General features: G+C 39.3%; 1 protein-coding gene across 2 annotated transcripts in view; it reads left to right on the top strand.

Moving 5' to 3' along the window:
* Positions 1–25,753, top strand: part of ANKRD44 (ankyrin repeat domain 44) — a 317,550-nt gene that overhangs the window by 201,488 nt on the left and 90,309 nt on the right. For both annotated transcript variants that reach the window (XM_055345366.1, XM_055345365.1), the window contains exons 11-16: positions 6,244–6,326; positions 7,474–7,537; positions 9,532–9,600; positions 11,624–11,764; positions 13,608–13,688; positions 17,035–17,146. In XM_055345366.1, the coding sequence (XP_055201341.1) occupies positions 6,244–6,326; positions 7,474–7,537; positions 9,532–9,600; positions 11,624–11,764; positions 13,608–13,688; positions 17,035–17,146 (550 nt within the window). The remainder of the gene's footprint in view (positions 1–6,243; positions 6,327–7,473; positions 7,538–9,531; positions 9,601–11,623; positions 11,765–13,607; positions 13,689–17,034; positions 17,147–25,753) is intronic.

The following is a 25,753-nucleotide window of genomic DNA, read 5'->3' as shown; positions in this document are numbered from 1 at the left end:
TGGTTTTTTTTTTTTTCTTCAACTCAGGGCTACTTGGGGAATTTTAACCAAACAACCATGAATTTCTGATTTTCTTTCAGATTTGGATCCCCTTGAGGGAGAAACTGAGGCGCACAGCTTACTTAGAATTCCCCAAAACATACTTACTCAATAAGCACAGGGTTCATTTCTTTGTAATTATTTTGCCTTCAATTTGTGCGAATACACACCATGTGGCAAAAGTGCCTTAGAGACGGCATTATTGTTCAAGTAGCTTTTCTTTCCATCGACTGTGTTGTGTCCTGGGGATGCCGCTGAGGCAAACATTGTCCCAGCCTCTAAGAGCCACATCTGCTAATGTCACAGCGTATCTGAGGATAAGAATGCGCCCACAGTAAACAGTGGTTTGTTAGGCTGCAGCTGTGTACGTGTGTGTGTGCGTGTGTTGCACATGGGGAGGGAAATCACCGTTTTGAAATATCAAAATCAAGAATCACCATTTTGAAATACCAAAATGAAAGGAAGGAAAGTTGGAGAAGATTAACTTTGCCTAAAGGGCCTCAGAAAATTACTAATCTCTGGGCTCCTTGTAGATCTATGTGGGGATGTTTATTAAAGAGGGGAAAAGTTGGACTTTCCTTCTATAAATAAGTAAACAAATAGCATTTATGAAAATAACCTATCCTCATCCATAAACAATATGACCAAATATATTTCAAAAGATCTCAATATGACAAATGTTATTATGGTCGTTACTTCCTTATGAATTACTTTGAACCTCATTCTTGGGCCAGATCGAATGTTTTTCTTCTCTGAACTTTTAAGTCAGAGCACTTTCTGCAACCTGACTCAGTGCTCCTGCAACTTTATGTGGCGCCAAAGCCCTTTGGTTCTTCTTCTTTAACTTTTTTAGGTTTGAGACTCTTGTCTCTGGGATTTTAATTTGTCTTCCACCTGACTGACTATGCTCTCACTTGTTTTTCTGCCTCAACTGCAACAAAATTAGGGGTATTATAGTTATGCAGGTAACTGGTTCTGACAACTGTTCATTCACTAAATGTTTGGTAAAGTATCACCCACTATGTCAGGTTCTGAGGTTGTAGGAGTCCCTGCCCTCAAGGAATTTATAATTCACTGGGGGCAAGGATTAAACAAGCAGTTACAATTATGCATGCAAAGTGTGATGCCAGAACAATCGCTGGGTGCCACTGGATACAGAACATATGTGGGTTATAGCAGGGCTGAGGGTGGGGTTTCCGGGAAGAGTGGTGCTTCCTGGAGACTGCAGGTGAATAGCAGTTAGTTAGGTCATGGTATTGAGAGACTTGCAAATCCTGGGTAGAGACTTATATTATTTTTATTATAGTATGTATATGTGTAAATGTAAAACTAGATAGAAACTCCTTAGGCTTTGACTCTACTATCTCAGTGAGTCCAAAAGAAGTCCAGAATACATGCAAACAGCACTCGGGGGTAACGGGTTAACAGCAGTAGCAAACATTCGTGAGTGCTTACCCATGCCAGCACCATTCTTAGGAATTACATTTAACTGTCACAGCAGCCCCATGAGGTGAGTGGTATGATTATTGCCATCTTGTCAGTGAAGTAAATGAGGCACAGAGAGGTTCACTTACTTGTCTGAGGTCACAGAGCCTGTGAGGAGGTGGAAATGAGACTCTGTCCTCTGCCATCTGGATCTGGAGGCAAGGCAAGGAGCAAGAGGCTTACTGCCTCTATGTAGCGGTTGATGTAATGGCACACGGTTTGCCGAAATTAAATCACCATTGTCATGGGATTATTGCCCTGGTGGCCATGGCGCTGACTCTTTAGAGGTCAATACATTCTGTGATACTGGAAGTTTTGCAGTGGCTTCAACACAGAGGAGAGAAGGGGGCTTGTCACAGAGCACAAACCCAACTACTGCCAAATTCTGTGCATATAGAAGGCTAAGGATACTGCATTGTCACTGGCCCTTCCCAGGTTCAGACATCATTGGTCTCTATTAAGTCCACCTTTTTCCTGTTCTTATTGGCCTCTGCCAATTAAAGTAGTTCCACAAGGCATGAATGTGATCCTAAGTACAGCCTGGGGCGTTGACCTATGGCAGAGGTATGTCGTGAGATGGTGTTTGTTGAGATGAGCCAAAATATGACCACTTGCTTTAGGTTATCATCAAAGGAAAAGACAGTTTAAAAAATTCCCACAGAGAACTCTTGAAAGCCTAAAGGTATTTCCATTGATCCCCAGAGATACACTAGTGAGTTTGAGAAAGGCTACGAGAAGCTGGGCAGAAAGAGGAGTTTCTTGAGGCACCTGCATGTACCAAACAAAGCCTGGCACAGGATAGAGCCTTGGCTCCTCCAGGAGGAAGGGACAGAAGTCCACTGAGATTCTAGAATACTGATTAGTTAAGGAAGATCCAGCTGGATCCAGAAGGGGCCTTGGAAGCCACATTAGAGTGCTTGGTCCTGGTTCAAAAGAAACCACTGAAAGTGTCGTAGGTTGCAAACAGCAAGGACCCAAATGCTTCTGACTCAGGGGTATGTGATAAATATTTGGAGTGACACAGATAAAATTAATAGGAAACTTATTTTTTAAATTTGGGTTGATCACTCAAGTAATCATATAATCATTTGATGATCAAAAACCATCAAATGTTTTTATCTCACCTGTTCAGTGGGCAAAAGGTAAACCAATCCACCTTCCCTAGGAGACTTGCAAGAGAGAAATACTTAAAGAATTTTGAAATGTAGAAAGAACAGACATGCTAGCTGATCACAATTTATTCTTGGCTTTTAAAGAATCACAAATGTGGTTTTAAGGACTCACAGCCTGATTACCACTACCAAACTCACAGACTGCGGATTATCCAACTAAGCTAATAATAATTTCAAGGGTAATAGTAATACTAACTTGTATGGTAAAGGCTTATCATGGTCCAGACCCTCTGTTAGCACCTGGGTGCATTATTAGTTAGTCCTTACAATTGCTCTGTAAGATCAACACTGTTGTAATCTTTATTTGCTGGATGAGGGAACCATTACATACTTGCCAAAGATCCAATAGCTAGCAAGTGTCAAAACTAGAGCTCAAACCCACAGTTTCTGACCCCATCACCTTAACCATAGTGTTTTTTTTTTTTTAGCATACAGCCTAAGGGAAGGTTCTAGAAAAGGGTGAAAAGGTGAAAAGGGACAGCCATAGCTCTCTGATGCCAAGGGGAAAGCTTAAAAGAACAGATATTCTAATAGTGCACAAGCCCTTTCCTTACCTCTGATAGCGGTCTACAATTTATTCTGACCTCATTTATTCTGAAATAACTGGGTAGGAGATGCCAGCTAGCAGCTAAATTAGAAATAGCTAATACAAATGTGTCCCATTAATTTTATGACTGGTCTGATAAATGTAACATTTTAGCTGGAACTGGTCTCTTTCCTATAATTTATGCATTGTTAAGTTTAGTGTTATCTGACATCTTTATTTCTTGATCTTCTTTGATTTAAACCTGATGAAGTAAGAGCAGTGCTTCTTATTTGGCTAAGACAGCCAAATCCTAATTTTCTTACTTAAGGTTTTATGATTCTTCCTTTATAAGAAGTCTTAATTTATAAAAATAAACGAGTAATTTTATTTGAAACATGCAAGTCATTTCTAATATGATTCAGAGATTCTGAATTTGACTTTTATCTTCTTTACAATCTTGGCCTGATATTTGGTTTTCCTGTTTGAATCATAGTGTCATATTCAAGTTCAAGTGCCAGTTCTAAATTAATGTTTTCAAACCTACATTGGGGTATTGATTTTTTTATTAACTATGGAATAAAAATATATATCAAACATAATTTTTACTAGGCCTTTTGGACTAATTCTACCTCTCAAATTTATAAGTAACAGAAAAAAAAAGAAAGACTTAGCTAATGTAGAGTATGATGAATTAGCTGAACACAATGATGTTAAGTGGCAAAGCTGATTGGAAATATTCATAATGAATTTTGTGTAATATATTACAGTGCTGTTCTGGTTATACTGTCAATTACACTTTTTTTTCTAATTGATTTCTTGTAGAATTTGGTGCTATTTTCTCTAATTCATTTGCTTGTATTATTGTATATAACGATATATATTTTTTGTATCTTTATAAAATGTGTACTATATTGTGTATATATATACATATATGCACATATATGCATGCATATATAATATATATGCAATATATAACTTTTAATATATTTATATTTTATATATTATGTATTTGCACACATATATTTTTCTTAAAATCATATATAAAGAATGAGGAAGGTTCAAAGATCTCTTGGAAAATCCAACCCAATTCCAGGCACATCCTTTCAGGAACTTAAAACCAGAAACTTAAAAATAGGAAAATACTGTTTTTCCCTTGCAAACATCCAGATATATTAATATAATCATATATTTTTGCCTTACCTGCCCTAAGCAAATAAAGTAGTTAAGAACAATCTCATTGGCTTAAAATTCCATTTAGTAAGGTGTTTTTAAAACATGTTATACATATTTAATAATTACTGTTTCCCTGGCATCAAGAGGGAGCAATATAAATAGCGGCATAGATAGAAAAGCTTCTCTCCCATCCCCCAACTCCCTTTCGGTGAGCATCAAGGTTGTCACTGGAGCAATTGCTTTTCAGGATTTTTTTTGTAAATGATGAGAGAGGCAGTTACAAGCAGTTCTCCTCTGCATGACACTGCCCGGAAGACAAGCAAATTGCATCTCTTGATGGATGCCAGCTATTATATACACTGGGTTGGAAATCTCCATATAGGGAAAGGAAAACGAACAGAGGGAAGGCTGAACAAAACCACCAAATACACAGAGAAGTTTTCATGGAAAGAGAGAGGTGGTTAATGGTTGGCAGACTCAGATTTGTCAGCACGGTGAATACCATGAAATATCTGTGAACTTCAGCGCATTCACACACATCATCATAATTTTTGAGATAGCACATAAAAGTCATGTATCTGAACCCTAACCAATTCAAACCATATGTGATTTTAAATGAATTATAGAATCTGGAAATGGGCAACTTTGTGCCAGAGAAGAAATTTAGGTCATCAATGCTGCCGGTGTAAACATACATACTTCCTTGTGTTATGCAGAGGATCTGCAAAATCTGAACTACATTATTTGAATACAGTGAGATGTTCTGAGAAATGAGCACTAACCTTATAGATGCTTAGATGCACACAGGAACCTCCCAATGATGCTGTTTATTAGGATCTACAGTTCAGCACATGGCTGCTGTTTATTAGGAACTACAGTTCAGCACATGGCTTTGGGTCCCTGTGTGAGGAGAGGTAATGGGCAAGAGGAGGATTGGATTCTGAAAGCAAAAAGCACTGCTATCAGAAGGCGGCCCATGCCTTAAGGGATCAACCCGGGGACTGTGTTATGATAGGGTATCGGTCTATAAAAAGTCCTTTCCTGGATTCTTTCTGTAATACTGCTGGGGAAAATATGCTGGAACTATGAAATGTATGCAAGATAATGTTTGTTGCTCCAGCGCATTTTCGTGACTGGCGTTCTGATGTGGGTTAATACACAGTATAAAAGTCTATTAGCAATATGAAGTTGCACCTGCAAAAAGTAAATATTAGTTTTTATTCTCATCCAAAATTTTGTTTTCAGTAATGCAGCCATTATTAACTCTTAGCAAAGTACTTGGCACATAATAGGTCAATAGTATTTATTTATCAATTCAAAGAATAGAGCAGGTCACTGAATAAAACAGGTTGCTGACATAAGTTGCTTAAGCGGAAAGAAAAAAAGGCAAATTAATCTTAAATGTAGAGTCACCATTTATAAGAAACTTCTTAAAAACATACATTCCTATTGTTATGTGTTTTTTTTAAAGATTTTTGTTTATTTATTAATGAGAGATACAGAAAGAGAGGCAGAGACACAGGCAGAGAGAGAGAAGCAGGCTCCTTGCAGGGAGCCCGACGTGGGACTCAATCCTGGGTCTCCAGGCGCCAAACCACTGAACCACCTGGGCTGCCCTGTTATGGGTTTTAATTCTGGTCTAGGCTTAGGATTTGATTATGTTAAGGTGGAAAATGATTGCATAATTATTTCCTGAGTGGAAGAATTATAAAATTATTTTAGGCAAGTGTCCCTAAGTGAGGTGTTATGGATTTAGTTTTCATCAGAGAATTTCTAGAAAGGTTTTTGTTCTTCCACATGTATCTTGAGATCTGTTACCGTGAGCTGCTCTGTTTTTTCCCTCCTCAGGTGTGGAATCCATAGCATGTTCCCCTTACATTTAGCCGCCCTAAATGCTCACTCTGATTGCTGCAGAAAGCTGTTATCGTCGGGTAAGTAACCCCATTACCACAGATGAGGCTCCGTGTGTCCTGTACAGGAGCCACATGGCTCTAGGTGTCGGGTCAGAGTAAGAGGCTGATTGTGCTTCATGTCGTGCATTACCTGGTCTGGGGACAGCTCTCGGCAGTCTTTGGCGTTGTTGCTGTTTGAGTGTCAGTATTCCTGCCACAGAATGAGAGTCTTGTCCGTTTTTCAAGTTAAAGCTTGGGTGATCCAGAGTGAGAACACAGGCAGGGATGACCATAGCTTACTGGAAGTTTCTTATAATCAGAGAAAATATCTTTGAGGCCTAAAATGGAGGACTTAACAGTTAACATTTTCAACAAAGGAAAAAGGCCAAATCTCCCACATTTTGACAGTAGAATTGTTATGTTACTTTCCTCCTCCGTGGGCTTTGATAAATTGCTATAGTTTGATCCCCTCCAACTAGGTTCAATTTTTATTTTTTAAATGTGGGTCTGTTTGGAACCAAGAAATTCTTTCTGGTTTGGAGCTTTGCTAATCTTTCTTATCACTGCTTTGCCAACCTCCATGCATTAAGAAGTTCCTGGCTTTCAAAGGTGATAGAGCTCTGCAAGGCAAAGATTGTTTATGAATTAATTCAACAAACATCCCAGAGGCATTTTTTTTTTCCTTTTAAGTGCTTTACCTATGGCTGATTCTGCTTTCACTGCTTTTGGCATGTTTAAAAATAATCCCTGCATGAAAGCATGTTTCCCAAATCTTAAACCAAGTGAAAGCCAATAATATATGTAAGAAAATATCTACTCCCGCATGTTAAGATTACTCCTTTGCTGTCCATGTTTTCTCCATGTGTTCTGTCTGCCTGTCTATTGCCCTACTTATCTCAAATTGGTTTCATAAATTTCTATCCCGGGATTGAAATATGGGGCTGTGGTTCACCCAGGGCTGAATGTGAAAATAAATTCTTCTAGACTTCACGGTTCTTCCTATACAATTGCCAAGCTTGAGCAGTTACCATTCGTTTCCATGACAACCTCTTTCTGACTACAATTGCTTGCGTTCTGGTTTTCCTACTAACTGATTTTTCTGTCTCTGCAATGTTTCTTGTGGTTTAACTAGGACAAAAGTATAGCATAGTATCGTTGTTTAGTAATGAGCACGTGCTGTCTGCAGGCTTTGAAATAGATACCCCAGATAAATTTGGAAGAACGTGCCTTCATGCTGCTGCTGCAGGAGGGTGAGTACTTAGCAATTTCAGTTCTTATTTCATGACTTAACTCCTAATTTCTCTTAATTGACTTAAGTTGTCTGAATCAAAATCAATTTCCTTAGTAAGATGGGTAAGAATCATTTTCTATCAATACCAAATATCACTTTTGCATTTCCATGTTAATTGTATGTTTGTTCTTCTGAAGAAAAATGGTTAGCCCATCTCATAGAGAAAATAGTTCTCTTTTGTTTTCTCTTCTCACTCTCTTCCTTTTTTTTTTAATTATAAGATTTCAGCCTATAGAATATGTATTGTGCTTGATATGCACTCTGCCAAAAGAAAATAATTTGAGATTTGTTCCTAAGTTTTTTCCTTTTTGTCACCGGTAGGTGGATGATGATCAAGGGAATCCAAGATTGAGTTAGTCCATGTTTATCTACAGATATTTTTGTACTTATTTCAAAACTGATTTTTAAGCATTAAGTGGTTAAATGTGACTCAAGGTCAAGAAAAACCAAGGGATAGACAAGAAGTGATTTAATCTGTGCCTTTTAAAAAAGTTGTAAAGAGCATTTTTCACCAGATACTCTTTTTCATATCAGTGGTGAGAATAAGGCTCTAATCAATATGTTGTTGATATATGATCATACGTTGACCAAACATGGCCTCCCTCGGATGACCTTGTTTGGGTAAGGTGTTAGTTCTTAATCAATCTTCTAGTCCTTAAGGAACAGCAGTGCTTCTCCATTTGTCATCTGTACATTATCCAAAGGCATTACCTCTTTATCAGAGGTGGGTTGACTGTGAAGCTTTAGGGCCCTTATTTGCGTGGGTCCCTTCCAAAATTTTGTGTTTAGTTTTATATTCATAATTATGTATTATTAAATGAATCTCCTTCTCCCCAACCCCTCTCCCCAAATCGTCTGAGCATCATGAGCCACAGAACTGGATCTGCCTCTGCCTTTGATCCTTTGGCTTCATTCAGTAAGAGACAGGTGCTTTTATATCAACTGGCATGCTACCCCAACACATAATGGTCTCAGAAAGGTCTTATATTTTATGACTGAAACAGCTAGTTTCCTGAGAAAGGTGGCTACAAAGAATCAGGGGGAGGGGGTGTGGAGAGAGCCCTGCTCAGGTTCCTCATTAATGAGATCATTTTTCATATTTAAATAATAAAACAGTAAATCCTAGACCACTTCTCAGCATTCCAAGTTTAGAACAATAATGGATGATTGTCTCTTTTTATGCTGACATTAAAAAAAATATATCAGGCCTATACAGAAAGTGTCAACACATCAATCTGGATTCATATCTGAAGTTCCTATTACAATTTATATTTAGTGACATGCTCTTCAATAAGAAAATTCACTTTGGTAGGTCCTTTTTTCTTTATTAAACATGATTTATTGCTTCTGCGAATGACAAAGAAGCTTTGGAAGATCACTATGCTCCACTGCATCATTTTCGGCCTTTTCTTTTTTTTGCACATTTGTTTACCTATATTACAAAGACAGGGAAATGCAGCTGTTTTATTTCCCATTATGGAGAGTCTGGGTTGAAAATGGTTATCACGGTGAATTCATTCTCCTGTGATAAAAGGTAATGCTTCTCCATCCTGACTCATTGTTTAGAAGTGACATGAAATCATTGTTAGGTGTAGGGGGTTGCTTCCTAAATTCTTGATGGCTTTGAAAGAGAATTTTAGGAAAAATGATGAAACCATCACTAAAAGGTTTAATCATGTAATAATCATTAGATACGTTGGTCATGAAATTGAAAATGTTACATCGAACTCTTTAATGCATTGATTTATTAGCTTGGGAAAGGGGATTTCAGGAACTTTAAATCCTTGCAATATTGCATTCCTCTAAGATGTTCAGGATGTTTTTGTGTTAGCAGAGTTTAAAGCTGGAGCTATCATTTCATCTTGGCCTTCACTTCACCAAAAACAGCTCTTTCTGAAGATAGCCCAGCACTTGACCTCTACCGTCTTAATGATGTTTTCCCTGTCTTTCTAGTAATGTGGAATGTATAAAACTCTTGCAGAGCAGCGGAGCAGATTTCCATAAAAAGGACAAGTGTGGGAGGTATGTAAACAGGGAACTCTGTTTCGAGTGCCTAAGTAAAAGGAGTGGGGAGCAGTCCATCTGGAAACCATGTTATATTGAAATGGTAAACAGGGAAGCTAGCTGGGGAGATTCCAACCTCAGAAGGAAATCCTTCTTTGTAGGAAAACACCAACAAAGCAGGCACAAACCCCAAGGAAAGCATCTCCTCTCGCAGCTTCTGTTTAGAAGGGCCAATTGTGTCTTCTTTCCATTTTTTTCCATAGCATCTCTTTACCCCTCCTCTCCACATGCACCCTGGCTCTTGGAGTTGCAATAGATTTCTTCTCTTACAGGATAACACCTACTCACCCTTCCCAATTTATGTCAAGTAGCACCTACCACCTCTGGCATGGTGGCCCTCTTCTCTGCTCCCCTGGTGCCCTCCATAGTCCACAACCCGAGCACACATCACACTGTTCTGGTGGACTCTTTGTTTCTTGTCTCTTCTCTCACCTGACCATGGGGCTTCTAAGCACCAGGAGTGGGTATCATTTTCTCTTTAACTATGGGCTCTGCCAAATGGTTTATACCTAATAATTTTCAGTTTAATTAATTAAAACACAAAGAGTCTACTACATGAAATGCTTATAGTTTACCGGGGGTGTTTTTGGATGAGAGAGGAGAAAGTCAACTAGTAAAAGAACCCATGCATTGACTGCAAAATATTAAAGAGTGGTACTTGAAAATGAATAAATAGTTCTTGAAATAAAGTTATTTTATTTCTAGTATTCCATTTGGTTGTTATTCCTTAAATATTGGCTAGGCACACTGATAAACTTTCAAATAATTGACTAAAAATAAGTAATATAAAATGAATTGCTTCATATCCCTGTAATGCCTTGCTCTTTGCATGATGTATATATGTCCTTTATATTACCCACTTGGTTTTTCATAGTACCTCTGAGATAAATGGGGATACTTACTATTCTTTTTAGAGCTTATGAAAACTAAATTTGTTATACATGCAATAAATTTACATGCACATGTAAAATTAAAATTCTAGGAATTTAGACCTAGAATAGACATTAGGGGACAGGCGCTCACAGGTCATTATTGAAGTGAAAACAAAGAAGTCTAGGCCAAGAGGGGGATGTGGTTTGGTGCAGCTTACAGATCTACCCGGACTAGAACCTAGGGCTTCTAACTCCTTGGATATTGTTCCTCCCATTAACCTACATCCCTGTCCCCAAGGGGCTTGTAGTTCAATGGAGAAGATGAGACAATACCTCTTTACCAAGAGGTAAAGTCAAGGCAATATGAGATGAGAGCTCCAGAGAGACCCAGACAGGAGCTATATAATCTCAGACAAAAGGGAAAGAGAACTTCTGGAACTTAAGAAGCTTTGGGGTTTTAATGGTTGGAAGTGGTTCAGGAGAAGACATTCTAGGGAAGAAAATGACATGGGGAAAGATAGGGGAGATGTGGACATGACTGGAAAACCTCAGGAAATCCCATTTGGATGCAGTGATGGGTTCATATAGGGGAGAGAGGGAAACTTCATGAAGGTAGTTTGGGCCCAGCTTGGAAAGGTCTTCAATTCCAGATTAAGGAATCAAGGCTTTGCTCAATAGAGAGGACCCGCAGCTTTAGAAGAGGATGTTGCATGTGGGTATCAGACTTTAGAAACCCCAGTTATTTATTCATACCAACTAGAAATTAGATGGAAGTTTGATTAGAGCTCAGGAGGCCAATAGGGATGGTATTACAATAGTCCAAAAGAGCCCTAGTGTAGACCTGAACCAGGATAGGTACTAGGAATACTAGGAATGGAAAGAAAGGATTGGTCTCCAGGTAGATGGTCTTGTCTGAGGCCAATCTGTTTGTGGGCTCCGCTTCAACTTATAAAGTCAAAGGAAGGCATGTCCCCTGGTCTCCACACTCTAAGAGCTGAAGAGCCGTCCCCACTCCCAGGAATACTGCTAATGCTGCTGATCACCGGAGGGAGGGGGTGCAGTTCTGTTTTTCAGATGAGTGAAATAATAAATTGCTGTCTGTTTTTCAGGACGCCTTTGCACTATGCAGCTGCAAATTGTCATTTCCACTGTATTGAGACATTAGTGACCACAGGGGCCAACGTTAATGAAACAGATGACTGGGGACGGACAGCTTTGCACTATGCTGCCGCATCAGACATGGATAGAAAGTAAAAACAGCCTTGCTCAAATTTCCTTTTGGGGATATGACTGGGGAGGGAGAGGATTTGCTAAGAATTCTTCATTCTGCCTTATGGAAACTGTGAATGAAGAATCTCTCTCATCCAGACCCAGAGGAGTCAGAATTGCCTCATCTCTGACGCCGGGCTTTCCCATTCTGCTCTCTTAATGTTTGATTATTATGTGTCACTGCCCCATTGTTTCTTTCCTCTGGTTTTGGGGTGAATGCCAAGTAGGGCTGTCAAGCCCAGGTTTTTGGTTCATTCAGAATCGATTGTAATTTGTTTTGTCATATCCTACAGTTTTCATCATTGCCACTTAAGCGCTTCATTTGCCCTCAAACTTACATTTGCTAATAAATACGTCACATGGCAGAAGTATCCGGCTATGTAAAGCCCAATAGCCTTCAAATGCAATATGTGTAAAATGGGCACCATTGTTCCAAACCTGGGCACGAATGCTCTTTCAGGAGCTGGAGGACAGGAAGTTGGATGCCCCAGATATGTTGGGATTCTAGGTGTCCAGGAATAGAAAGCAGAAGTAAGTGAACAGTTCAGGTGGGAAAGGAAGGAGAGGTGCCTGCCTACAGTTTATGAGATTGTTCTCAAAGACTCGAGGACCAGGGCCTCCTTCATAGGAATGCTTTATGATGACCCTGTTTGGAGAACTGTTGACTTACTTGGAGCGCTGTGCTATGGAATTGATTCTGGGTCAACGCTGAATTCTTCTCTTATACTTTCAGAGACTTTACAGTGACCCACAGTAAGAAATACATTTTACATCATGACCCAGTGTACATACTCAAATATGTATGTTTTAAATATATATATGTGTGTATATATATATGTATATATACATATATATAAAGGAAGAAAAAATTCACAAAATCATATTTACCTTTACTAAGTGTGATGCATTCTGTTATTTTCTCTATTATTTTGTTTTTTTTTTTTAAAAAAAAGCATCGAAATACTGCAACCCACTAAACTGATTTCACAATTTTTTAATGGATTATGATCCATATTGCCAGTCTGGAAAACACTGTTTATTCATTTACTCATGAGAGACACAGAGAGAGAGGCAGAGGGAGAAGCAGGCTCCCTGCAAGGAGCCTGATGCAGGACTCGATCCTAGGACCCCAGGACCATGACTTGAGCCGAAGGCAGACGCTCAACCACTGAGCCACTCAGGTGTCCCTGGAAAACATTGTTTATATTTCTCTTTATATGTATATAATGTTGGCAAGTCTGATGTAACCGCACTCAGGACCTCATAGCCAGGCAGGTTATTAATTCAACAAACATTTATTGAGCATCTATTCCATAGTAGGCTCTATGCTGTTCACTTAGAAAGAATGGAGGAACAAGTATCCTTCATGTGTTAAGAGCTGAAAAACGAATCCTAGGTGATGAAGAATTGCTCTGGCAGTTGAGGAGTGACTAGAACCCCATTCCTGGATAAATGAGATGCTAAACTTTCAAGAGGCAGCGAGCAATGTGGTAGGAATCAGGAAAGTTCCAACTACATCACTTCCTATTTACTTGGGGGAGTTTAGGGTATTTATGGAAGGGTGGACAACTTGATGTCTCACTCGCTAATACCAGGTGGAAGTTCTAGGGAAGTCATGTTCTCAGTTGGGTTCCTTGGGAGAGAATAGATTTACTGGAAGGCCTGTAAGAGAACCACATATATCCCCAATAAAAAATTAGTAGTGCTTATTTCTTTTGGGTTGGGGGAAAAGTCATTGAGATATAAGTTGTATCAAAATCGTTAACAACTTGGCCATTAAAGTAAATAATTGTATTTATTTTTCCTTTCCCTTATGCTGAGAAGTAAGACTATCTTAGGAAATGCCCATGAAAATTCAGAAGAACTTGAAAGAGCCAGAGAGCTGAAGGAAAAGGAAGCCGCATTGTAAGTTTCTTCTCACTCTAAAGCCCAAGATGTGGTTACTGATGCTTGTCTGCTTTCCTGGGCTGCCACGTAGCCAGCCTTACTATTTTGGGGCTTTATTTGGGATCTTGAGGAAGTAACATGGGCTTGCCTTTAACGAAGAAGAAATGATTCTTTTAATATGTCCTCCAATTATGCTACTTTCACACAAGGAACTCTTCCTAAAATTGAAACCTTTGATGAGAACATCACTGGGATGGTCAGCAGTTTCCAGGAATAGGTGTCTTGGATGTCATTTTTGACTCTGCCATGTATCATATGCCTCAGGCAACATTTTAAGCCTCCTCTTGGGGCCTTAGGCTATCCTCTAATGACCTGGAGATAACTATTTAGGAGGTTCTAGAAATAGATGTTTTGAGATTTCAGTGTGAAGTACACTGGCTGTGCACTTCCCTCCTTCCCCAACACACACATCAGCTCACCGACAGCTGCCCCTGCCCCACCTCATCCCACCTGCCTCTCTCTGGCTTCTGATAGAGACTTAGCCAACTTAGCCAGGACTGTGACAAGGGCTGGAGTTACTGCCATCACCCAGGGGGTGCTGAGCGCAGGAAGCTCTAATGCTTTGTCCCTTGAGAGTCCTTCCTGTGCAACAAGGCATGGCGCCAAGGTCATGCTCTGCCCAGTGGAGAGTCCAACGGGTCGCTGGTGTGTAGAGACTGTTTGTTAAATAAATGAACAAATGAGTGAGTGCTGCCCACACTTTGTGTCCTGCTCTGTGGGACCTGGTAGATGGAGTGCTCTGAGTCTGCACGCACACAGTTCTTCACTTACTTATTCTCTTCTCCAGCTGTCGAAGGAACCAATTTCTCTGTGACCTAAAGGCTTGTGTCCCCTCTAGGCTATTCCCACTGCCCACATAGGCTCTCCTCCCATGTCCAGATCATGGTGGGAGGGGGAAGTTAGAGAATGTGGCCCTGATACAGGTGGTAGGACATAACTTTGGCTGTTCCTAGGGTGCAGACAGGACACACAGCCATGCGTAAAGCAGACCAAGGTTTTACCCTGATATTGGAAGTTAATGATATTCAAAGAAAGTTAAGGATATTCAAAGATATTCAAACTTAACAATATTCAGAGATAGGATTTTAAGCACCTCAGCAAACGCCACCTTCTCAGTGAAATGTAAGTGTGCCCTGTGCCAGGGAAACCCTCTTATTGCTGATGGGGTGGAGGGGAGAAGGACAAGCAGAAGGCTGGGAATCACCTTGCCTGAGAGCTCTTTCATGCAGAGACTATACCCCTCATCCAAATATATTTCTGACTTAATGTGCATGTCTTGATTTTATAGCTTAGGTCCCAAAATTGCTAGCCATGACCCTGGGAGGAGAAAAGACAAGCATTCTTAGTTAAAACCGGAATTTATGGAAACAATATGGAAAAAATATGGAGAATATTCAAATTCTACAGTACTTTTGTTTTTTCTGTTGGTAGTACAGCCATATCCTGGGGTAAATAACTCTTTGGGGGCAACTCCAGGTCTTTTCCAAATTGCGTATTAAATTTGCCAGCTGATTTTTAGAATGTAATTCTTTCAGAAGCTAGGGATTGTGTGTCCACTAGAATGCTATTCCTATTGAATGATTTTTGTTCCAAGAGCCGAATTCAGTTTAAAATGAGTCATACTAAGGATCCTGTCCATGGGCATTTAATTACCAAAAAAAAAAAAAAAAAAAAAAAGACTTCCTTTTAAGGGGCAAATTACCAAAGACAGCATGATATTAGAACTCCGATATTAGTTTGATTTATTATGGAACATTTTATGGATAAATCATGTGAGAAGTAGATATTTGCTTTAAAAAATTATGTCTTTCATCAGCTGCTCTAGAAATTAAAATATCTGATTTAATTGTGTTTTGTGTGATTTATTTACTCCTTTGCCTTATGCCAAAAGATAGGTGAAAAACTTTTAAAGTTTTTGAGTCATAGGATGATGTATGAAGTGTTGAATCACTATATTGTATACCTGGAACTAATAAAACACCATATGTTACCTAACTGGAATTAAAATAAAAACTTAAAAACAAAAGTAAAAACAAAACCAAAAATAGTGTTTGAGTAAACTATAGAAATTTTCCCTTAGAAGGCCTAAGTTAATGTATATGCTTCTATTGCATATTTTTAATTTAAGTATGATTTGAGTATATGAGAATTTTGATTTGAATGTGAAATTGAATCAGCTTGACCTTGTAAAGGACATATTTGTCCCACTGTCACAGATATAAAACTGAAATTATCTTGTTTTTTTTTCCTTGTTGTTGTTGTTTCTTGTTGTTGTTTTCTTATTCTTTCTAGCTTTTATTTTCCAACCTTTTCATTGATGGTAGAGTCTCCAATAGCAAGGCTAAGATTAAATCCCCTTCTCTTGTTGCAAATGGCCTGACCACTTCTTTGTTAAATTTGAGACTTCATCTTTTGGGCATGGAGCTCTAAAACTCATTATTTCAGTAATCACGGGTTCTGAACTTTAAGGTGAAAAGGAAAAAATAGGTCAGAAAACAAATATTATATGATTTCACTTATGTGTGGCACCAAAAAACAAAACAAATGAAAAAACAAACAAACAAAATAACCAGACATAGATTCACAAATACAGAGAACAAACTGGTAGTTGCTGGAGGGGACATGGTGGAAGGATGAGCTAAATAGATGAAGGGCATTAGAGGTACAGATTTCTAGTTGTAAGATAAATAAGTCATGAAGATGAAAAGTACAGCATAGGGAATACTGTCAATAACATTGTAATAACATTGTATGGTGACAGAGGGTGACTACACTTAAATATATAGAATTGTGAAATCACTGTGTTGTACACCTGAAACTAATAAAACATTATATGTCAGCTATATTAAAAAAAACCCAACCCTGAAACATTTTGGTATCAATGCAGAAAGAGACAAATGGATTATTGTAAAGGAACGGTCCAGACATGAACCTGTGTATGGATTAATATGCAATATTTATACGACATTAAAACAACTCAGTGGGGAGGTGATAGTCATGGAAAATTTTTCCCTCTCTCAATACACTTAACTACTCCTTGTTCCTAAAGCCTTTCCTGAATTCTAGAGTGGCTGTTTTAAGCTGAAATAAAGATGGAAACACACACACACACACACACACACACAACACCACACACATATAAAATTTCCAGTATATAAACCCTCATTGGTGTAGGATTTTTAAAGAAACACTTAAATTCACAAAGTGCTTTGTGGAACATTCATAATAGGAAAATATTTACATTGATTATTGCTTTTGCTCTAGAGATGTTTTCTAAAATAACACCTCATTTTTATACTTACAGATGTCTAGAGTTCCTGCTTCAGAATGATGCAAATCCATCCATCCGGGACAAGGAAGGTTATAACAGCATACATTATGCTGCTGCCTATGGCCACAGACAATGTCTGGAATTGGTGAGTTCTGTCTTGTTTTGTTTTCTCTAAACACATACACACACACACACACACACACATTCAACCCTGCAAATGATGGTTTTCATTTCTCACAAATGTCCTCATTGCCTAATGAAGTCCTTACTAGAAATTGTCTTGAAGATATTTAATGGTAATTAAGTTGTTATTTTTTTTTTTTTACAATATGTAGATCTTGTTCTGTTTCTGTCCATCCTAATCTCACAGCTGACTAGCAGTTGCTTCTTTTCCATTTTAACTTGGACTAGGAATGTTTGACTGCCATAAGGACAGTTTGTATTTCAAAGATAATTTGGATGTATCAAAATAGCTCAGTATATTTTTCCGAAGTCACTTATCACCCTAATATTCAGTAATAGTGTTGTAAGATGACTTACATAACTGTTAGGAATATGTTTGTCATGATCCCATGTTTGTACTTTAGGGAAGAAATTGGCAAGGGCACAACAGCAGAATTTATTGGAATTTCAGAACCACCAAAAATTTCAAACCTATGGTTACCAAAAAACATCTGGGGATTTGGAGTCAGAAACTCTTCTTTTGATGTAGGTCACCAGACATGAACTTAAATGACCACAGAGGCAGAAATGTAAAGTAAACAAGTGAAGTGAGCCCAGGTATAGAGTAATAGCGAGTAGTGTGGATTGTGGCAAATAGAAAGTGTTATGTTTAAAGGGAGAAACAGCCAGTCAGCTCCAGTAATGGAGACCAAGTGGTAATTCATACGTAGGATTGAAGTCCATTGTTTCAAGAGAAACTAGAAATCTAGGCTTTTTATGTAAAATTTCCTATTTTGAAAATACTGAATAGGTCAGGAAGAAAAAACATGGATTTGTGGTTAAATCCTGCCTGCGGGCCACCATTTGTCATCTCCTAAGCATCACCCTTGGGTCAGCTTCACCAGGATACATGGGGTATCCCAAACTCTTTAACTTTGGACCAATGGTATGTGCCACCTTCCTAACTAGACTCCACCTCTTCTCCTTGTCCTTTTAAAAACTACTTTTCAGAGTTAATGAGAGGTGTACCTGGGAAAACACTTGCACTTTATCCACTGCACAGTCTATTATGGAAGGCACAAGGCAGAAGGCAGCAGGCAGTTGTGTCAGTGCCTACATAGAAATGCCTGAACGATGTCCCAGTTAGTTTCCTTTACCTTTGACCTTGCTGCTAGATTTAAGGGGTTCCACTTACGGTTATTCTTTTTTTTTTTCTCCTAAGATTTATTTATTTATTTCAGAGAGAGAGTATTTTTCAGAGATGGGGGAGGGGCAGAGGGAGAGAATCTTCAAGCAGACTCCCCACTGAGCACAGAGCCCCACACAAGACTTGATTCCACAATGCCAAGACCATGACCTGAGCTGAAGCCAAGAGTTGGTTGCCCAACCAACTGAACCACCCGGGTGCCCCCACTTAGGGTCATTTTTACTATATTTCACTTAATATGAATGTGGGGAAAATGTTCATAAACATTTGAAAATGAAGAGGTGATTGGAAATAAAGAGTTGATTATTCTAGTGTTGCCATGTGTGGCATTTATTGGTGAATTGTACCTACCTTCATCATCCTCAAAGACTTCTATGTCTTTTTTTCTGAGGTTCTTGTGGATGCTAAAGATTTCCTTATTTGACCTTGGAGTAGCATTTTTTTCCCCTCTAGTTTTGATTCCATCAGAGTTTCTCTTCTAGTTATTGTGCCTGCATAACAAATCACCCCCAAAATTAGTGGCTTAAAACAACTAATTATTTAGTATCTCTGTTTCTGTGAATCAGGAATTCAGGAAGAGCTGGGCTGTTCCAGTTAAAGGTATCCCATGAGATTATAGACAATGTCTGGGGCTGGCATAATCTCAAAGGCTTCTTACGTATATTTCAATCACCTGGGTTGTAAGGCTCAGATCACTTCTGTGGAAATTCTTTATGTGGTTTTCTCTAGCATGGTGGTTTCAGAGTAGTTAGGTATCTTACTTGGCGGCTCAGGGATCTAAAGGTATCTGCTCCAGAAGAGAGTGGGAGAGAGCCAGAATGAGAAAGAGTGAGAGAAAGACTTATCACCCTTAATGATCGAGTCTTGAAAGTCCTGCAGGGTCACTCCAGAGAGGAAAAATAGACTTCACATTCCAAGAGAAGAATGTCAAAGAATTTGTAGACATATTTTAAAACTACCCAGTTCCATAGGAAGATGTAGAAAGCCAGTGATTTCATAGCCTTCTATAAGATGGACTTTCATGGAGAACCACAAACGACAAGGGGCAATCCCTTATCTTACAGATGAGCCAACCAAACCATAGGGGGAGTAACTGGTCTGTACCAAAGACATAGCTCTGGTCAGTGGATGAAGCAAGATCATGAATTGGGATTCCTGATCTTAAAAAAAAAAAAAAACAAATGTTTCCCACACCATGCTGCCTCCCATTGCAGGGCAAAGCTCCACCACCACCCAAGGCTGTTCAGCATAGAGCAAAAGCTTGGTAGGAACTGGTTAAGATATAGGACAGTATCACTCCTGCCTTCTAACAGCAGCACTGCTATAGAAGCTGATCTAGACCTATCTGCAAATAGGGTTCTGTGTTTAGGACCCACATAAGAAAGGCTCCTACAACGGCACGCCTGGGTGGCTTAGCAGTTGAGTGTCTGCCTTCGGCTCAAGGTGTGATCCCAGAGTCCTAGGATCGAGTCCCACGTCGGGCTCCCTGCGTGGAGCCTGCTTCTCCCTCTGTCTGTACCTCTGCCTCTCTGTGTGTGTGTCTCATGAATAAATAAATAAAATCCTTAAAGAAAGAAAGAAAGGCTCCTCACAAACCTGTGTGTGCATGTGTATGTGTTTAGTAATCAGTGGCAGCGTGAAGGCTTACTATTGTTATTACCGATTATGAGCCTGCATTCCAAAATGTACTTAAGACACAGCTGTTTTTAATTGGTTTCCTCTATGAAAACCACATGTCGTAACTGGACATACGAACTTTTATTACAAAGTTATTATAGTCTTAATAACTTTGCTGTTTTAAAGTACTTTGAGGAGTTATCTTTAATCCCATAGTATAAGTAACTCTGAGAATAATTATTGTGCAATATTTTCTTTCTATGTAAATAATATATTTCATATTATTTTCACCTTTCAGGAAAGCCATTTTAGGGCCATTATTTCTTTTATCCAATGGAAAGTTTTTCTGTTCACAGGGAAGTTTTGCAAGTTCTGTGTAATAATGAAATTATCCCTTTGTATCAAAACTTGCCCTGTGTGATTTACGAAGAGATGATTATTCTTGACAATTTTAAGATGTTCAGAAGTAGGTAGGGGAGGTATCCATTGATCTTAATTTGCAGTGTCAGCTGAAAAAGCCAGATTATCAATATAAATTGGTAGAAATGTCATCATTATTTGCTTTCAGGAAAGGACGTGAGTGGTTTTATAACACAGACAGGATGAAAATACTCCTCATTACCTTGGATTATTGTGTTTGGATCAAAAGTTCTGTATATTTCCATTTTGGAATGTGTCCTAAAATTCCTCTAGGGTGTGGTTCAACTAAGCAGAGATCCTAAATAAGCTATCAGCATTCTTGTACCTTCTCCCTCCCACTCAAAACAAAACACAATCCTGGGCTCCCCCCAAGGACTAGCATCATAGAGCCAGACGACTGCAGCCGTCTTAGTTTTACTGCTGGCTCAGAGCTGTGAATGGATTTGGGAGTGGCTGAGGCCACCACTAATGAATGGTATTTCCTGCATGTTTGTCACATGCCAGAAATGCCACCTAATTATTTATTTTCTTTCAATTATAGTGAGATATACTTGACATACAACATACAAAGTTAAGGTGTACAGCATAATGGGGGTGCCTGGGTGGCTCAGTCAGTTGAGCTTTCAACTCTTGGCTTCTGCTCAGATCATGATCTCGGGTCTTGAGATGGAGCCCTGCATTGAGCTCTGCTCTCAGTGGGTCTACCGGAGATTCTCTCTCTACCTCTCCCTTTGTCCCTCCCCTCACACTCTCTCTCTCTCAAATAAATAAACCTCTTTATAAAAAAAACTTTGAAAAAAAGGTGTACAGCATAATGACTTGACCTACATATATTATTTAATGTTTGCCACAATAAGTTTAGTGACCATCCATTACCTTATGTGGACACACACAAAAAAGAAGAAAAAGAGGGGTGTCTGGATGGCTCAGTTGGTTAAGTGTCCAGCTCTTGATTCTGGCTCAAGTCATGAATCTGGGTTAGAGATTGAGCCGCACGTCAGGCTCCACACTCATTGTGGAGTCTGCTTGGGATTCTGCTTCCCCCTCTTCCTCTGCCTCTTCCCTGCTCAAATAAATAAATAAGATTTTAAGAAAAAAAAAGAAAAAAAGAAAAGTAAGATTTTTTTCCTTGTAATGAGAATAAAGCTTGTTCTTGATATAAGAAGTGGGGGTTTTGAGAGACATCTTTTCTAATTTATACTCCCTCTCTCTCTCTTGTACCACAATGCCCTCATATTCCTCAAAACTCCCATTCTTTGCGTGCTACATATTAGGAAATCAAACCAATTAGCCAGTGTGCACCAGAAGGTGCATTTCTCAGATTCAGCACTGCCCATGCCAGTTTGCTTCTTTATCTCACCACACAAATACCCTGTCCTCCTAGGGGGTCATCCTTTTAACAGACTGGTCCTGACTCTGCTGGAATTATACCAGTGAAAGACATGTTTCTAATAGGTCTGAAGGGCTTACTGGAACCTCCAAGCAGGAATTATGCATGGAGTCATTTCTTTATGTCACACTCCGTAGGCTGTGTTTCCGGCCTATGGAAGGAATAGAGTAGGGCTCAGCCCCTGAGCCTTCCCTGAGAGACGAGGGCCTTTGTCCTTTGAGAGTTGGTATGACATTGAAGCTGATGGGTGGCCTTCAGAGCCAGCTGATTTGTAAGGCTGGTGAAATTTGTCTTTTGCCTCTGTTCCCATCTAGTTGAGCAATTACTGTGATTATGCATGTCATTAAATACGTATCATTAATTTTGATGCAGATTTTATTTGACTCTGACATTTAACTTGGTACGGGTTTACTTGGCATTCATGGTTTCTGGCTGCTGTCTGTGATTGTAAGCTTAGAATTTATAAACCATGCTTTGTGTTCATTCTATTTTGCTATAATCAAAAAGGAACAGAAATTATTTTAGTTGTTTTCACTCTATTTCCCTTATATAAAGTTATATTGAATTCATTCCACAAGCAAACAACTTCCAGAAAGCAGTATGAACCCCTTAGCCCTGATGGAATGGCCAAGGTTCAGTATTCTTCTAAGTCTGCCTACTCAGGCCTGTATTCTCAGCTGGTTGTGATAAAAAATGTATGTAGTATGAGTGCAAACACAAATCTCCCCACAAATATATGCTGAGAGCTGTGATAAGTCATATTCAGTTAGGCTCAAAATATCAAAGCAGAATGGAGGAGACTTGACTAGTAAAGCATCTCGTGTCTAAGTGGAGGAAGGGAGTTGGCAAAGGAGAGCCCTATGCCTCTCTTTTTCCTCTATCTGGAATGCATTCTTACTGGCTCTGAAGGGAAGAATTACAGAATCATGCCCCTATTTGGAATTCATGAGCTTATATTGGCATGCTCTTTTTCTTTTACAATTTTAAAGATTTGTCTGTGAACATAAAGATCTTTGTGGCTTGGTTATTGAAATGGAAAAAATGTATGCGCCAATGTAATTACGTAAATTGCCTGCAGAAATTTAGAAAGATTGTTTGAAAACTCTAGGCCAGTGATTAAGTTCAGTCCGAGATTATACCATGCCAAATTACTTGGAATTTGGCTGCTTCTCTGGGACCTTCTCCTCCTTTCTCTGTTCTGAGCTAACTTGAACTTCAACTGTGAGAGTACATGACGGGGACAGATGCCCCTGCATGTCTGTCCTAGGAGTTTCTGGGATTCTCTGGAGATAACTATATCTGGGCAACTGAACACTAAGATTATGCTGCTTTCAAATAAACTACTCAATGTTTTGAGTTGTTTCTTGTGTTTATCATAGGACCTTAGGAAACCCATTACCACGTGGCTCCGTAGAAGATGTACTTATATCGGCAAGGTCTAATTTACCTTCTCAAGACTAAGAAAGTCAGGTTCAGAAGAAGAGTTAAAAAGAGTAGGGTTTCTAAGCAGTTATCTGAGTATGAGAAGATGAAAAACCAGCAAACTTGTACCCCAGTCCCAAACAAGTCTGTGATCACTTTTTTTTTTCCTTCCCCAGAGGTGCTTCTTAGAGATGGACCTGAAAGTGTATATGACCTCCCAGCAGGCAGACTTCCAATGGGCAGAGGAAATCTTAACAATGCTGGTCTTGTTTTTTTCTTCTAATTTAGTTGAACAGAAACATAAAATCTTACAAGGAACTCTCATTAAGGAAGGGAATAGAGGGATGGGCACAGATCTTTTGATGCCACTGGTAGCCAGCTAGGCTGGGAATATAAATATAAACCACAGAATTCGAATCAGCATGTGGCATGAGTCTATGTTCAGAAGAGTGGAATAGACAATATTTTAGGACGAAGTATTTCATTTAATTCTTTGTAATATAGCAGAAAAAAATTTTTGTCTTTACTATGAGTGAATTTGGCGACTGATGAAGGAATCATTCAGTGGAGTGTATTAGAATAAACAATTTCAGTTTCGCCTTTTGTTGACGGCCCAGGACAGTGGGGCCATTGCTTCTACATTTTACAGTGGAATATCAGTGTTTCAACCCGTGACCCCCCCATTTAAGAAGTTGGAAATCCGAGGGCAGATCTCTTTGGAGACGACTCTGCTATAAATCCTACTACCGCTCCCCTCTCACCATAGCAGGGTATAAGGATGATTTCTCCTGACCCCAAACCCATTGACAGAAGCTTCAAGATTTCTTGGATACTTGATATGTGTCCCACACAATTTAGAGGCCAGGTGGACTAGCATATGATAAATCTAAAGACTGTGTAGCTCTGAACTGGCCAGAAATTAAATAAAAAGAGATATGTTTGAGAGCTACTCCATCCTCACCAAAGATGGGTCAAAAGTATATATTTCCCAATGTCCACAGGTGAGCCAAGGGCCAAAGGTGGCCTGGAGTTCTCCTGGATCCTATTCAAGAATGAGGGGACCCAGGGTACTTGGCGAGGTGGGGGGCAGGGGGAAGGGAATGAGAGCTACCAACAGACAGATGTGTTCACATTGGGAGAGAAAACTGTGAGAGGTTCCAGTGCTGGGAGGTTGCTCAGAGCCTACATAAGCATCCCAGATGGAGAATGTTACTGCCAGAAGGGTGCCAGACCATTGTGTCTCCTCCTGCATCTTCCTTTCCCCCTGTCTCTCCCAGTCCTGGAGGAGGCAGAGGCAGACAATGAGGAGAAAGGAAGAGGAGAAGCCCTAGGCTCAGGACAGAGAAGTCAGCCTTGTCTCCTTCCTTCCCCACCGCAGGCTTTGTGAGAGGCATAGAGAAGCTTCAACATTAAACAACATTCAGAGTTTGTGATTACTATGCTGGAGTAGGTTACTACTTAGTGATAGGAAGTTATGCCTATAACTAAAGTGTCCAGAGAACTTTTTATTATTAGCTGGAGATTTTATCTGAGGAGGCAGGAAAAGAAGTAGCCTCATAAAGGAAATTAGATGGGCATTGGGAAAAGGAGAATAAAGTTAGTGTGTGACTCTCTGGTCCAGTACAGAGTTACACACTTAGAATTATTGTTTTAGGAAAGATTAATGCCAAGCTCTAAGGAAGAATAAACTATTATCCTTTAAATGTATGTGGGTTTAAATACTAACTTTATAAGACAGAGGTTCTAGTAATGCCAAGCACTTATCAGGGACCTCAAATTGTTGAACAAATGAAATAAACTTATGAATGATGAAGCCTGACTTAGTGATACAACTTAAGTGCTAGTTTATAACTATTATAGTGACTGTCCTGTTAGTTAGGAAGGTATTTTATAGAAAAGACACAGACGGGAGAAGAAATGAAAATTTACTTTTCTGTGGTTTGTTCTTTCCTTTAGATTTGATTACTTCCCAGCACCAATTTGTTTTGTTGTAATATCCCCTCCAGTTTTTTCTTCCTCAAGATCTGAAAACCTATACAAATGTGTCAAACTGATATAAAGACATCCACCAAATTAAAACTATACACACACCCACACATACACATTTTCTGTAATTTCTTCCAGATGGATAGTGAGCACGAGGGGCCTCAAAGAAGGGGAATTGTTGCTTTTGGGATGGGAGCTTCTAAGGACTCAATGATATAGGAGAAAAGAAGATTTATTAAAGAGAATATGATTTAAAAGCCTGAAAAATTTAATCTGGTCTTCCTTCCTTCCTTCCTTCCTTCCTTCCTTCCTTCCTTCCTTCCTTCCTTCCATCCCATTCAGTTAAAAACCCATTGTGTTGTCCTGGGTAGGGCAGGAAGGTAGTCTAATTTGGCTGGAGCCCAAGGAGAAGATACTAGGAAGACAGCCCAGTAAAGATTGGAACCCATTGAAGGGGAGTGTCCTAAATGTGTATGCACCAAACAACAGAGCTGTAATATATGTGAAACCAAAATCAATTAACTGAAAAGAGAAATCCACAATTACAG

This window comes from Nyctereutes procyonoides, unplaced genomic scaffold (genome assembly GCF_905146905.1).
Source record: "Nyctereutes procyonoides isolate TBG_1078 unplaced genomic scaffold, NYPRO_anot_genome, whole genome shotgun sequence".
Taxonomy (NCBI): domain Eukaryota; kingdom Metazoa; phylum Chordata; class Mammalia; order Carnivora; family Canidae; genus Nyctereutes; species Nyctereutes procyonoides.
Note: the sequence above shows the minus strand (reverse complement) of the source record. Positions and strands in the feature narration are given on the sequence as shown.